The following is a 15,992-nucleotide window of genomic DNA, read 5'->3' on the forward strand; positions in this document are numbered from 1 at the left end:
GGTCGTCTGTCATCTGGATTCCATCCCCAAACTAACGGTCAGTCGGAGTGAGCCAACCAAGACCTGGAGACCACCTTAAGGTGCCTGGTCTCAACTAACCCCACTACCTGGAGCCGTCAACTGGTCTGGGTGGAGTGTGCTTGGAACACCCCTCCCAGGTCTGCCACAGGACTCTCCCCTTTCGAGTGCTCCAAGGGGTATCAGCCTCCACTCTTCCCGGAACAAGAGCAGGTCAGCGCGTGTCTTAATTAAGCCCGTGTCTCACTGTCCTTTTGTCTTCTGTCTCCAGGCCCATTCCTCCCCCCGGGTTATTGGTGGCCAGCCAGCGTATACGGTGAGACGCCTCCTGAAGGTTCAACCATGGGGCCAGTACCTGGTTGACTGGGAGGGATATGGCCCGGAGGAGAGGTGCTGGGTCCTGGCTAAAGACCTCTTGGACCCGGCCCTCATTGCCGATTTCCACCGCTGACACCCCGGTCAGCCAGGTATACGCCCAGGTAGGACACCAGATGGCGTCCCTGGTGGGTGCTGTCACGCCCTGATCTGTTTCACCTGTTCCTGTGATTGTCTCTACCCCCCTCCATGTGTCTGTATTTATCCCTTTGTTTCCTGTCTCTCTGTGCCAGTTTGTCTTGTATGTTTAGTCAAGTCAACCAGTTTGTATTTCTAGTCCTCCTGGTTTTGACCCTTGCCTGTTTCTGGACTCTGTACCCACCTGCCTGCCTTGACCACAAGCCTGTCTGCCACTCTTGCCTACTCCCTTGGATTATTAAACATTGTAAGACTCCAACCATCTGCCTCCTGTGTCTGCATTTGGGTTTCGCCTTGATACTAACATTTACATTTACATTTAAGTCATTTAGCAGACGCTCTTATCCAGAGCGACTTACAAGTACATACATTCATACTTTTTTTGTACTAACAAAACACATTCATAAAAAGAGCATACCAAGTACATACAACGAAAGGGAGATGAGGCTAAAACAACAGAAGGAAACAAACAAATCGACAGAACATTTACAATGTGGAAACTTTATTTGAGCATTAACAAATTTAAGGGTATATTTAAATGGTATGGTCCATTTTAAATAGCCTGCATTATTCACCTGTGCAGTTTTAGTTTCCTCATAAACCAGGTTTCCATCCAACCTTTTTTTTTATGCGTGTGAACTCTCAGATAAATGTCATGACAGGCCTGATGACAACAGCACATTTGTCAGTAAACCTTCCAAATGTGACAAAACACGCTGGACAAGATGGGATCTTTTTTTTTTTGTCTCAAATAATGCAAGAAATGAGGGTGGAAACACCTTTATGTGCAAATATTGATATATTTATTATATCGAAGTAAACATGGAGTCACACAATGACAGTGTGTGTGGTCCTCCCATTACGACTCGGGAAAGCATGCAGTTTGTCTACAGATTAAATAAGTTATGACGAACGTCACAGGGTGGTGAAAGTGCACGGTGATGAGCTCGATGCTGTCTGTTTTCTGGAGGAAATGACAACACTCTGCCCCAGAGAGCATCACACTGAGTTTTTGTGTCTGACCTGCCCCTGGAGAAGTAGCAGACGCTCTTGATGGAACATTGAAAAGAGGCTTCCTGACACACCCCCATTATGAAGGAGGGAAGATCAAATGAAGCAGCAATCACGAATCTTCTCCTTTGAGATAAAAAAAAATGTCCAGCCTTGTTAGAACAGAGTCTGGAGAAGTGACCTGCTGCAGCACTTCAGGATCAATATTTTCAATGACGAGGCTCACCCCATTATTTCTTGGGCCAGTCAATGAGGCCTCCGACACAAAATATAAATTTAAACTTAGATGCGTCTCAAACCTGTTTCATCTGGGGATAACTATACAGTCAAAGAGAGGATATACAGTAAGAGAATATGAGAGAGAGAGCTTACACCATTCTATTTACATGAGAGAGAACTAGTGTCTGGTTTTCGTGCGGTTGAAAATATATCCATTAAAATGCAACAATGTTTAGTGTAATACAAAAAGAAATACAACTGCATATCAATTAAATGATATTGTTAGTTTTTGATCCCAGAAACATGGCAAACGATTGAATGGTAGCCAACCTCTGAGGGTGAAATAGCCAGAACAAAGAAACAAGAGTTCATGCCTTGAAGACAAATCTATCATCACACTGAGGGTGTTATTTTGTCTGTGTGTGTCTGTGTATCTGTGTGTGTCCTCTAAGGTATCAGTGGTTGGCTGTCTTTAGGGTTCCTCTGATCTGCCCCCCCCCCTCTCCCATCCCTGGTGTATGCGGGTGATGGTTCGGTCCACACAGGGGGTGATGAGCAGCAGCTTGAGCAGCAGCACCACAGAGGGAAGCACCAGACACAGCATGTAGCCCGGTGGGGTGTACCACTTGTAGATGGAGGAACTCAGGAATCTGTTCCAGCCATACAGGTAGGTGTGAGCAGTACACAACAGCAGAGTCAGGTGACCCAGCTTGGACTGGTGGGGGAGAAAAGAACACAAACACATGAACCACACACACATACACACACATGCAGGCACGTGCACAGAGAGAGGTCTAAGGGAGCTTGAGCACCTACCCTTTTGCCATCCGATGAGAAAATAAACTTTGTTTGAATTTGTCTAGTTTCTCTATTGCTATTTAAATTAATTGCCCATCAAACTAGCTAATTATTTAGGAAAATTGAGCAGAGATGCAGAGAAACATTTTGTTTATTTAAAAAAATTATCACCAGTCAGACCGCTCAAGAGGTATGCTTAGATACACAGAGAAATAAACTAAATTAAGTATAATGATTATGGTTCTAGATTACAGGAAACCTATGTTTCAGATGTTTGAAAAATGCCAAATTCTCCAACTTCAGGCCACCAGTCCCGACCATCCCCAAGCCGTCCTCAGACTGTAATTTTGCCCCCTCAAATTTTGGGGGTGGATGACGCCCCTGCACATACATCTCTAGGTGAATTCTCCTGGCCTGTTCTAATATATTCTTCCTAAATTATATCTGATGAATAACTTAACATTTAAATGCACCAATTTGAGGGGAATTAGAGAATGAGCCGGAGTTTCTCCTGACCCAGTTGCATTTATGAATGAGTGTGTGTGTTCTCTGTAGTGATGGAAATACAGCTTATTATTATTATTTTTTTTATTTCACCTTTATTTAACCAGGTAGGCTAGTTGAGAACAAGTTCTCATTTGCAACTGCGACCTGGCCAAGATAAAGCATAGCAGTGTGAACAGACAACAACACAGAGTTACACATGGAGTAAACAATAAACAAGTCAATAACATGGTAGAAAAAAAGAGAATCTATATACAATGTGTGCAAAAGGCATGAGGAGGTAGGCAATAAATCGAATAATTACAATTTAGCAGATTAACACTGGAGTGATAAATCATCAGATGATCATGTGCAAGTAGAGATACTGGTGTGCAAAAGAGCAGAAAAGTAAATAAATAAAAGCAGTATGGGGGGGTGAGGTAGGTAAATTGGGTGGGCTATATACCGATGGACTATGTACAGCTGCAGCGATCGGTTAGCTGCTCGGATAGCAGATGTTTAAAGTTGTTGAGGGAGATAAAAGTCTCCAACTTCAGAGATTTTTGCAATTCGTTCCAGTCGCAGGCAGCAGAGAACTGGAAGGAAAGGCGTCCAAATGAGGTTTTGGCTTTAGGGATGATCAGTGAGATACACCTGCTGGAGCACGTGCTACGGGTGGGTGTAGCCATCGTGACCAGTGAACTGAGATAAGGCGGCACTTTACCTAGCATAGCCTTGTAGATGACCTGGAGCCAGTGGGTCTGACGACGAACATGTAGCGAGGGCCAGCCGACTAGGGCATACAGGTCGCAGTGGTGGGTCGTATAAGGTGCTTTAGTAACAAAACGGATGGCACTGTGATAAACTGCATCCAGTTTGCTGAGTAGAGTATTGGAAGCTATTTTGTAGATGACATCGCCGAAGTCGAGGATCGGTAGGATAGTCAGTTTTACTAGGGTAAGTTTGGCGGCGTGAGTGAAGGAGGCTTTGTTGCGAAATAGAAAGCCGACTCTAGATTTGATTTTGGATTGGAGATGTTTGATATGAGTCTGGAAGGAGAGTTTGCAGTCTAGCCAGACACCTAGGTACTTATAGATGTCCACATATTCTAGGTCGGAACCGTCCAGGGTGGTGATGCTAGTCGGGCGTGCGGGTGCAGGCAGCGAACGGTTGAAAAGCATGCATTTGGTTTTACTAGCGTTTAAGAGCAGTTGGAGGCCACGGAAGGAGTGTTGTATGGCATTGAAGCTCGTTTGGAGGTTAGATAGCACAGTGTCCAAGGAAGGGCCAGAAGTATACAGAATGGTGTCGTCTGCGTAGAGGTGGATCAGGGAATCGCCCGCAGCAAGAGCAACATCATTGATATATACAGAGAAAAGAGTCGGCCCGAGAATTGAACCCTGCGGTACCCCCATAGAGACTGCCAGAGAACCGGACAACATGCCCTCCGATTTGACACACTGAACTCTGTCTGCAAAGTAGTTGGTGAACCAGGCAAGGCAGTCATTAGAAAAACCGAGGCTACTGAGTCTGCCGATAAGAATATGGTGATTGACAGAGTTGAAAGCCTTGGCCAGGTCGATGAAGACGGCTGCACAGTACTGTCTTTTATCGATGGCGGTTATGATATCGTTTAGTACCTTGAGCGTGGCTGAGGTGCACCCGTGACCGGCTCGGAAACCGGATTGCACAGCGGAGAAGGTACGGTGGGATTCGAGATGGTCAGTGATCTGTTTGTTGACTTGGCTTTCGAAGACCTTAGATAGGCAGGGCAGGATGGATATAGGTCTGTAACAGTTTGGGTCCAGGGTGTCTCCCCCTTTGAAGAGGGGGATGACCGCGGCAGCTTTCCAATCCTTGGGGATCTCAGATGATACGAAGGAGAGGTTGAACAGGCTGGTAATAGGGGGTGCGACAATGGCGGCAGACAGTTTCAGAAATAGGGGGTCCAGATTGTCAAGCCCAGCTGATTTGTATGGGTCCAGGTTTTCCAGCTCTTTCAGAACATCTGCTATCTGGATTTGGGTAAAGGAGAAGCTGGGGAGGCTTGGGCGAGTAGCAGCGGGGGGGGCGGGGCTGTTGGCCAAGGTTGGAGTCGCCAGGAGGAAGGCATGGCCAGCCATTGAGAAATGCTTGTTGAAGTTTTCGATTATCACGGATTTATCGGTGGTGACCGTGTTACCTAGCCTCAGTGCAGTGGGCAGCTGGGAGGAGGTGCTCTTGTTCTCCATGGACTTTACAGTATCCCAGAACTTTTTGGAGTTAGAGCTACAGGATGCAAATTTCTGCTTGAAAAAGCTGGCCTTTGCTTTCCTGACTGACTGCGTGTATTGGTTCCTGACTTCCCTGAACAGTTGCATATCGCGGGGGTTCTTCGATGCTATTGCAGTTCGCCACAGGATGTTTTTGTGCTGGTCGAGGGCAGTCAGGTCTGGAGTGAACCAAGGGCTATATCTGTTCTTAGTTCTGCATTTTTTGAACGGAGCATGCTTGTCTAATATGGTGAGGAAGTAACTTTTAAAGAATGACCAGGCATCCTCAACTGACGGGATGAGGTCAATATCCTTCCAGGGTACCCGGGCCAGGTCGATTAGAAAGGCCTGCTCGCAGAAGTGTTTTAGGGAGCGTTTGACAGTGATGAGGGGTGGTCGTTTGACCGCGGACCCGTAGCGGATACAGGCAATGAGGCAGTGATCGCTGAGATCTTGATTGAAGACAGCAGAGGTGTATTTGGAGGGCAAGTTGGTCAGGATAATGTCTATTAGGGTGCCCATGTTTACGGATTTAGGGTTGTACCTGGTGGGTTCCTTAATGATTTGTGTGAGATTGAGGGCATCTAGCTTAGATTGTAGGACTGCCGGGGTGTTAAGCATATCCCAGTTTAGGTCACCTAACAGAACAAACTCTGAAGCTAGATGGGGAGCGATCAATTCACAGATGGTGTCCAGGGCACAGCTGGGATCTGAGGGGGGTCGGTAGCAGGCGGCAAAAATTATCCCCAGCGCATAACCTCTGGCTTGTCTGCTGAAAATCTGATTACTTTCCTGGAGTTTTATTGCATTCTGGCCTGGATGTTGGCTCTGCACCCCGCATGAATACGTTAACCTGTTTGGGCTGCAAGCCCGACACCGGTACACTTATGACAACAGCCAGCTCAAAGTGCAGGGCGCGAAATTCAAAATATATATTTTTTAAATATTTAACTTTCACACATTAACAAGTCCAATACAGCATATGAAAGGTACACATCTTGTGAATCAAGCCAACATGTCCGATTTTTAAAATGTTTTACAGGGAAGACAAAATATGTAAATCTATTAGCTAACCACGTTAGCAAAAGACACCACTTTTCTTACTCCATCAGTTTCTTACTCCATCAGTAGCTATCACAAATTCGACCAAATAAAGAAATAAATAGCCACTAACCAAGAAAAAACTTCATCAGATGACAGTCTGATAACATATTTATTGTATAGCATATGTTTTGTTTGCATATTTGCATATTTCAGGTATAAATCATAGTTTACATTTCAGCTACAATCAGAAATTGCACCGAAAGCAGCCATAATATTTACAGACACCAACGTCAAATACCTAATTACTCATCATAAAACATTTCTGAAAAATACATAGTGTACAGTGTCATATATACATACAACAGCAATTGAAAGACAGGCATCTTGTGATTCCAGACAATATTTCCGATTTATTAAATGTTTTACAGCGAAAACAAAATGTAGCGCTATATTAGCGTAGCCACAATAGCCAGAAACACTTGGGCGCCCACGACCAGTTCACATGCACGACAGATATTAGAAATAGCATCATAAAATGTTTCTTACTTTTGGTGATCTTCCGTCAGAATGTTGGACAAGGTGTCCTTTGTCCAGAACAGTCGTTGTTTTGATCTGGAACGGCAAATATCCCTCTTCATTTAGCATGGGCACTTGCCAAGTGGCACGGATCACTCCAACGTCAACAAAGTCAGAGAACGGAACACGGCAAAACTCCCGAAAAAATTTCAATAATCTGATTAAACTATATTGAAAAAACATACGTTACGATGATATGGTCACATGTATCAAATAAAATCCGAGCCGGAGATAGTTGTCGTCCATAACGGCAGCAAAACAGAAGGCAATCCCACTGTCCAAGTCGCGCGCTTCAGAGTACCGGAAATGACGGTCACGTCATACAAAGAGCTTGTATTCCAATTCAGATGAAGATAAACACAAAATTTCTTCTCTCACAGCCTCTTGACACCCAGAGGAAGGCGTATGAAGTGTACGTAGACTCTTACGTATCATGACCATGTATAGGCAGGAAGTTGAACAGAGCATATATTTCTGACATTCCACTTCCTGGTCAGGAAAAGTGCTGCAGAATGAGTTCTGTTTCACTCAGAGAAATAATTCAAACGGTTTTAGAAACTAGAGAGTGTTTTCTATCCAATAGTAATAATAATATGCATATTGTACGAGCAAGAATTGAGTACGAGGCCGTTTGAAATGGGCACTATTTAACTGGCTACTCAATACTGCCCCTTGCAGCCATAAGAAGTTAATAAGGGAATCACTGAAGGAGATAAGTGTACAAATTAGGGCAGGTAATTGCCAGGGACCTCACGATACGATATTATCACGATTGTCACGCCCTGACCTTAGAGAGCCTTTTTATTTCTCTATTTGGTTTGGTCAGGGTGTGATTTGGGTGGGCATTCTAGTTTTCTATTTCTTTGTTGGCCGGGTATGGTTCCCAATCAGAGGCAGCTGTCTATCGTTGTCTCTGATTGGGAATCATACTTAGGCAGCCTGTTTTTCCACCCTAGTTTGTGGGAAGTTGTTTTTGCACCGTAGCTGAGAGGCCTGCAGAACTTTACGTTCGATTATATTGTTTTGTTGGTGTTTCATTATTTAAATTATCATGAACACTTTCCACGCTGCGCTTTGGTCTCACTCATTCAACGACGGACGTAACAACGATACTTAGGTGCGATGCGATATGTATTGCAATGTGTGTATTAGGATTCGATACTTTGATTTGATTGTGATTTGATGTTCCAAACATATTGTTCACAATATGTCTGCTGCAGAGATACGAGAGAGCGTGAGAAAATGTTTTTATCAGCCATGGAAATAAAAGTGCTGAAAACATTGGCTCACTATTTTAAAAAAAGACGAGAACAAGCTAAAGGATGAAAAATACCAGCGGCACAGCCGACTAGCCTTAACACTAACTAGCAACAACAAAAACGGGGGGGTGTTTACAAAGTGATACTTGGAGTCAAAGTATCAATACAACATCGTCCAAAATTAATATTGCGTTACATAACTGTATCGATTTTTCCCCGCATCGCTAGGAAAAATGGGCAGAAAATTTGTGCCTAGCAAGTGTGTCTGGCCTAAGTATTCAGTGTGTTCGGTCCTGGTGATCCCACCTGTATGAAGCTGAACTCCCTCCAGCTGAGAACGTTACTGACGGAGGGAAGAGATGTGATTCCCAATAGGACGTACAGGCCAAATCCCAGAATTCCCAGGGACAAGTAGGAGTCACCACGCCAGGCCGTTGTGGTATCAAACATTGTGGTCCTGTTCTCTCTGATCTGAGAGAGAAGAGACAGAGAGAGAGAGAGAGAGACAGAGAGAGAGAGAGAGACGAATAATCAAAACCAGTGCTTGAATCTTGCTATATACTGTAGGTGTGTGTCCAATGTATGATCTTAATATGACCAGTATTGTGTCACAGCAAAATAATCCTGCAGCAACAGGATTTGAATGTTTTGTCTGTTCACACTTTTCCACTAATGTAATGTTACTTGATTGGTGGTTAGGCTATTCGCTGGCAAAAATTAGGCTACATGAAAAGTGCAATGCTGTTAAAACATGCTCCGGAACTTTGGTGACTAAGAAAGTATTTTTTAAACCTCCTGCTTTGGGCTGGATGTCTCAATGTGTAGTTCATACATTCATAATCAATGAGCAAAATAACTTTCTTACCTCAATTAGCCACGAAATACTTAGTATGAAAGCGACTGTTGTCTTGAAGCTGTGCCATGCCATTTTCCCTACATTTCCCCCATATGGGCCAGCCCCTAGCAATTTGAGTTCTAGCCAAAGAGCTTCAGCCCCTCACATTTTAGTGACAGCTAGCAAGAGGCCTGCCCAGCATTATCCAATGAGGTTGCATGGCAGGCCCAACGGCTCAGTGCCCACAGCCGAGAGAGAGAGAAACCAATGACGTGGTGCACATATCTGCACATACTGTATATGACTTGGTACGTGTTTTGGGGGACCACTTTTGACTGAGTGCTACTTACAGAACTACTGGCTAAGAAGTATACAAAAGTTCAGGAGAATCTATTTAATTAATGTAACCATGTATTAGTGTGAATGTATGTAAATCCTGCAGCGCGGGAAAATTCATAGCGACAACAGAGTGGTTAAATAAGATCCTACATCTGTACACAATTTTGTCTATTCAATGTTCACTGTTTTGAAAGTGTTTTATTTGGTCTTACAGCTAGGTAGGTGTTCTTACCAGAGAGACAGTGTGTTCAGTGACCCAGAACATCAGATAGTACCTGAAAACAAAATCAATACTTTCTTTACTAAAAACTGAAGGAAGATACATGCCACTGTGTGTGTATGCTTGTGCATTTGAGTGTGTGCTCCACTGACCGTATGGGTAAGATCAGTGTATAGAGCACGTGCAGAAAGGCGAACCCCAGCGACAGTAGACCCAGCTGTTTCCTGCACAGCATCCAGCGATCCAGCCAATCAGGGAAGCGCCTGATGTTAAACATACATAAACACTTATAATCAACATAAATACATATGCAACATCGTGTGAACATACATGCATGCAAACACACTCACATACACACAGAGATCTGACCTGTACTTGGTGCCTCTGTAGAGCTGCAGGAAGGAAGCCAGGACACCAGGCAGGTAACAGAGAGACAGCATGATCAGAGACACGATGGGACACACCTGGAGAGAACACACACACACCTTGAACAGCTGGTAACACACAGAAACAAACAGAACACAAACACTCAGAGGGCCTGTGGGCCAGTACCTTGTTGGCCAGTGAGACCATGATTCTGAAGGAGATGTCTTTGCCCTGGGTGGCGTATGCATAGATGATGTCTCTGATCAGCAGGTAGAAAAAGAAGGCAGCGCTGAGGCCGATGGCAATGCGCAGGGGGAGCCTCCACTGGGGGAACAGCTGCAGGGGGAAGTCCTCCAGCTCCCGGGCCACTGAGAGAGATCCCCGGTCCAGGGCACTGAGACCCAGTTTGGTGGCTACCGCCATCACCACCTGCTTGGCCTCCACACTGTCTCCGCAGATATACACCTGACATATATTTATGCACATACAGTGGGGTCCAGAAATTATTTACAATATACAATGCCTGTACAAAATCAATCATTCAGATACTGAGCTATATTGTATGCCCCAAAGATATTTTGTTTCACAAAATCTCAAAAAGGTAGCAGTCAAAAGTATTGACAACCCAGTTTTCAATACCATTCAATAGCTCACTTTGCGAGGATAACAACACTGAGCCTTTTCTAAAATGATAGAAAAATGCAAATGCCTGGAGTTTGCTAAAAGGCATTGGTACTTGGATTGAGACAGGTGCTTTTGTCAGATGACATGACAATAGAGCTCCTTAGACAAGCATGCCAGTTGTGGATTTAGCGTTGAAAAACAGAAGCATACGCAGAAAAGTAGTTACATTTACATTTTAGTCAATTAGCAGACACTCTTATCCAGAGTGACTTACGGGAGCAATTGAGGTTAAGTGCCTCGCTCAAGGGAACATCAACAGATTTTTCACCTAGTCAGCTTGGGGATTCAAACCAGCAACCTCTCTGTTACTGGCCTAATGCTCCAAACCACTAGGCTACCTGCCACCCCATACCTACTGTTAAATATGGTGGATCTTTGATGTTATGGGGCAATTTTGCTTCCATTCGTCCTGGGGCCCTTCGTCCTAAGGTCAACTGCATAATTAACTTTACCCAGTACCTTGACATTTTAACAAAAAACCTGGTTGCCTCTGCCAGGATGTCGGAACTTGCCATCAAGTGGATCTTCTAGCAAGACAATAACCCCAAACACAAATAAAAATCCACAAAGATATGGTTAATTGGACAAAAATAATTGCTCCAAATGTGTTCTCCAACTCATAAAACACGTTAGAAAAAGGCTCAGTTTCATTATCCTCACAAGAGGAAGGTGCTAGGTTATCGAAACAGGGGTGCCAATAAAATTGTTTTATTATTACTTTCTCTGAGCAATTGTATTAGTATAAAATAATATAATTTCCCCAGAAAATGTGCAATGAATATAGCTTATTTTCGACAGTCTTTTTTGCTAATTTCTTTGCTCAAGGGTCCAAATAAATATTGACCTGATGGTATTTGGACAAATTCAACTAACTGTTGTAATTTATATTTGGCAGCCAACAAATACATTTTTTTGTTTCTTTTCAAATGACTCAAATATTATTTGGTTTTCTAAGAGCTGAATTTGAATATTAAAGAAAAGTATTGTCTTTGAAAACTCTATCTTCAACTACCCAAAGTATTTGAAAAGTTGGTATATTCAAATAAAATACAAAATATAATAAACATTCCCAGGTCTGGTCTGTGTGTGTCCCCATGTGTGTGTGTGTAACGATTTCTCTCCTCCTCTTCGTCTGAAGAGGAGGAGTAGGGATCAGACCAAAATGCAGCGGGTTGTGAATACATAATGAATTTATTTAAAGACGAAGACGAACACGAAAAAACAGTTGGAAAATTACAAAACGACGTAGACTGACCTAAAACATGAGAACTTACAAATACACGAAGAACGCACGAAACAGGTACAGACTACAAACCAACGCTACAGTCCCGTGTGGTACGAACATACATACAGACACGGAAGACAACCACCCACAACAAACAATGTGAAACAACCTCCCTATATATGGTTCTCAATCAGAGGAAAACGTAAAACACCTGCCTCTGATTGAGAGCCATACAAGGTCAATTAAACCTGACACTTAACATAGAACAAACACAGACTGCCCACCCAGCTCACGTCCTGACCCACTAAACACAACTATACAAAAGGAAAACAAGGTCAGGAACGTGACAGTGTGTGTGCATGCTTCTATATGCTTCTCTTTACAGAGGATGCACAATACAGGTTTCTTGCTCCAGAATGAAAATGTTCTTAATTAGCACAGAGGAGAGAAAGTCAAATCAACATGCTGACAGTCAAAATGTACAGTGCCTTCAAAAAGTATTCACACCCCTTGACTTTCTCCCCATTTTGTTGTGTTACAACCTGCATTTGTCATGGATTAAATTGAGATTCTGTGTCACTAGCCTACACACAATACCTCATAATGTCAAAGTGGAATTATGTTTTTTGAAATGTTTAAAAATGTATACAGTCTCAACGTCAACAGTGAAGAGGTGACTCCGGGATGCTGGCCTTCTAGGCAGAGTTGCAAACAAAAAGCCATATCTCAAATGGGCAAAAGAACACAGACACTGGACATAGGAACTCTGCCTAGAAGGCCAGCATCCCGGAGTCACCTCTTCACTGTTGATTTTGAGACTGGTGTTTTGCGGGTACTATTTAATGAAGCTGCCAGTTGAGGACTTGTGAGGCATCTGTTTCTCAAACTAGACACTCTAATGTACTTGTCCTCTGGCTCAGTTGTGCACTGGGGCCTCCCACTCCTCTTTCTATTCTGATTAGAGCCAGTTTGCGCTGTTCTGTTAAGGGAGTAGTACACAGCGTTGTTACTTTTTATAAACAGTAGTTTCAGGATAATGGGTTGAGTAAGTCCTCGGGTTTCCGTCTCAGTTGGTTCAGTACTACAACGAACAGATCTTCAGTTTCTTGGCAATTTCTCGCATGGAATAGCCTTCATTTCTCATAACAAGAATAGACTGGCCATTTTGAGCCTATAATCGAAACCACAAATGCTGATGCTCCAGATACTCAACTAGTCTAAAGAAGGCCAGTTTTAAGGCTTCTTTAATCAGAACAACAGTTTTTAGCTGTGCTAACATAATTGCAAAAGGGTTTTCTAATGATCAATTAGCCTTTTAAAATGATAAACATGGATTACCTAACACAACGTGTCATTAGAACACAGGAGTGATGGTTGATGATAATGGGCCTCTGTACGCCTATGTAGACATTCCCCCCAAAAATCTGCCGTTTACAGCTACAATAGTCATTTACAACATTAACAATGTCTACACTGTATTTATGGTCAACTTGATGTTATTTTAATGGACATAAACAGTATATACGAAAGTATGTGTACATCGCTTTAAATGAGTGGATTTGGGCATTTCAACCACACCCGTTGCTGACGGGTCTAAAAACGAGCACACAGCCATGCAATCTCCAAAGACAAACGGTAGCAGTAGAATGACCTTATTGAAGAGCTCAGTGACTTTCAACATGACACCGTCATAGGATGTCACCTTTCCAACAAGTCAGTTCATCACATTTCTGCCCTGCTAGAGCTGCCCCGGTCAACTGTAAGTGCTGTTATTGTGAAGTGGAAACATCTAGGAGCAACAACGGCTCAGCCGCGAAGTGATAGGCCACACAAGCTCACAGAACGGGACCGCAGAGTGCTGAAGCGTGTAGCGTGTAAAAACCATCCGTCCTCGGTTGCAACACTCATTACCGAGTTCCAAACTGCCTTTGGAAGCAACGTCAGCACAAGAGCTGTTCATCAGGAGCTTAATGAAATGGGTTTCCATGGCCGCGCATCCGCACACAAGCCTAATATCACCATAAGCAATGCCAAGCGTCGGCTGGAGTGATGTAAATATCGCCGCCATTGGACTCTAGAGCAGTGAAAACACGTTCTCTGGAGTGATGAATCATGCTTTACCTTCTGGCTGTCCAACGGACAAATGTGGCTTTGGCGGATAACAGGAGAACGCTACCTGCCCCAATGTATAGCGACCAACTAAAAGTTTGGTGGAGGAGAAATAATGGTCTGGGGATGTTATTCATGGTTCGGGCTAACACTGCAGCATAAAATTACATTCTAGACGATTATGTGCTTCCAACATCATGGCAACAGTTTGGGGAAAGTCCTTTCCTGTTTCAGCATGACAATGCCCCTGTGCACAAAGTGAGGTCCATACAGAAATGGTTTGTCGAGATCAGTGTGGAAGAACTTGACTGGCCTCCACAGAGCCCTAACCTCAACCCCATGGAACACCTTTGGGATAATTTGGAACGCCGACTGCAAGCCAGGCCTAATCACCCAACATCAGTGCTCGACCTCACTAATGCTTTTGTGGCTGATGGAAGTAAGTCCCCACAGCAATGTTTCAACATCTAGTGGAAAGCCTGCCCAGAAGAGTGGAGGCTGTTACAGCAGCAAAGGGGGCAAACTCCATATTATTGCCCATAATTTTAGAATGAGATGTTCGATGAGCAGATGTCCACATACCTTTAGTCATGTAGTGTACAGTATATAGACTTGAATCTAGTAGCCAATTGGTTTCATGGGCATGGCTTGAACCTCGGTGTGTGTACCTGTCTGTTGGCATCTGAAGGTCCATTCTGCAGACTCCAGGCAGACAGGGTGTTGAAGCCTTTAACCACCTCAGCTCCAGGGACCAGACTGTTCATGTACATATAACCACATTTACATTACATCAACATACACAAAAAACATTCCTAATTTACTATATAGCTCTCACCTTTGCAGGTATTCTCCGTTGGACTCTGGGTACTGATTCTTCCTCAAGTTGTTACTGACATCCACCAACACCTGCAATTCAACATGGCATCAAATACACTGATTCATACAGTCTATTGGCCAAATACACTGGAATATACATTCTATTGGATAAATACGCTGGGACAAAGATTATATTGGCTAAATACGCTGGGACATACATTATGTTAGCCAAATATACAGTTACGTGCTGACAAAACAGACATTCATGCATATAGCAGAAGTAATAAAACATATATGCTACCTTCCCCTTAAGCTGATTGGCCAGTGGTACCAGGAAGTCATAGTGTTCTCTCTGGACAGCGATGCAGATCAGATGGGCTGACTGGGCAGCTGCAGCATGGCCCTGGACCTGCATATACATCATCAACATATTGATACACACATAAACACAAAGACAGTATATTCACATGTACTCCTTCAAACATAAACAAATATATTGAAATACATTTACAACACAGTAAAAACACATATCCACATTTAACATATCACCACATAAAACCAGATCTATTTTATTATGTACCTGTGCTCCGTGGGGTATGAGGCTGCTGCTGTGAGGCCGTCGGCTGCCGAACACCACCCCGTACCCCGCCTGCAGCAGACGCAGGCCCAGAGAGCGCCCCAGGTCCCCCGTCCCAAACACACACACCCTCTCACACTCAGGTGGGGCAGGGACAGCCTCCCTCATCGGAGACAGGGATACACACTCACTCTTCTCCTCAGGACTGGGAGACTAGTCAGGATGGAGGGAATGATGAATGGAGCAAAGTACAGAGCGATCCTTGATGAAAACCTAGTACAGAGCATTCAGGACCTCAGACTGGGGCAAAGGTTCACCTTCTAACAGGACAACAACCCTAAGGCCACAGCCAAGAAAACGCATGAGTGGCTTCGGGATAAGTCTCTGAATATCCTTGAGTCGCCAAGCCAGAGCCCGGACTTGAACACGATCAAACATCTATGGAGAGACCTGAAATTAGCTGTGCAGCGACCCTCTCCATCAACCTGACAGAGCTTGAGAGGATCTGCAGAGAAGAATGGGAGAAACTCCCCAAATACAGGAGTGCCAAGCTTGTAGCGTCATACCCAAGAAGACTCGAGGCTGTAATCGCTGCTAAAGGTGCTTCAACAAAGTACTGAGTAAAGGGTCTGAATACCTATGTAAATG

General features: G+C 43.9%; 1 protein-coding gene across 1 annotated transcript; it reads right to left on the reverse strand.

Annotated features, from left to right (window-relative positions):
• Nucleotides 1-1,016: 1,016 nt before the first annotated feature.
• Nucleotides 1,017-15,512, reverse strand: LOC120031665 (metalloreductase STEAP4-like). The gene is made up of 10 exons (XM_038977461.1): nucleotides 15,348-15,512; nucleotides 15,069-15,176; nucleotides 14,787-14,857; nucleotides 14,620-14,707; nucleotides 10,120-10,398; nucleotides 9,937-10,031; nucleotides 9,720-9,830; nucleotides 9,580-9,622; nucleotides 8,480-8,644; nucleotides 1,017-2,476 (listed from the first exon to the last, which is right to left on the reverse strand). Exons 1-10 carry the CDS (start codon nucleotides 15,510-15,512, stop codon nucleotides 2,234-2,236), a joined length of 1,368 nt encoding a protein of 455 aa, XP_038833389.1. The 3' UTR covers nucleotides 1,017-2,233.
• Between the last annotated feature and the right edge of the window lie 480 nt (nucleotides 15,513-15,992).

Source organism: Salvelinus namaycush, chromosome 37 (assembly GCF_016432855.1).
Source record: "Salvelinus namaycush isolate Seneca chromosome 37, SaNama_1.0, whole genome shotgun sequence".
Taxonomy (NCBI): domain Eukaryota; kingdom Metazoa; phylum Chordata; class Actinopteri; order Salmoniformes; family Salmonidae; genus Salvelinus; species Salvelinus namaycush.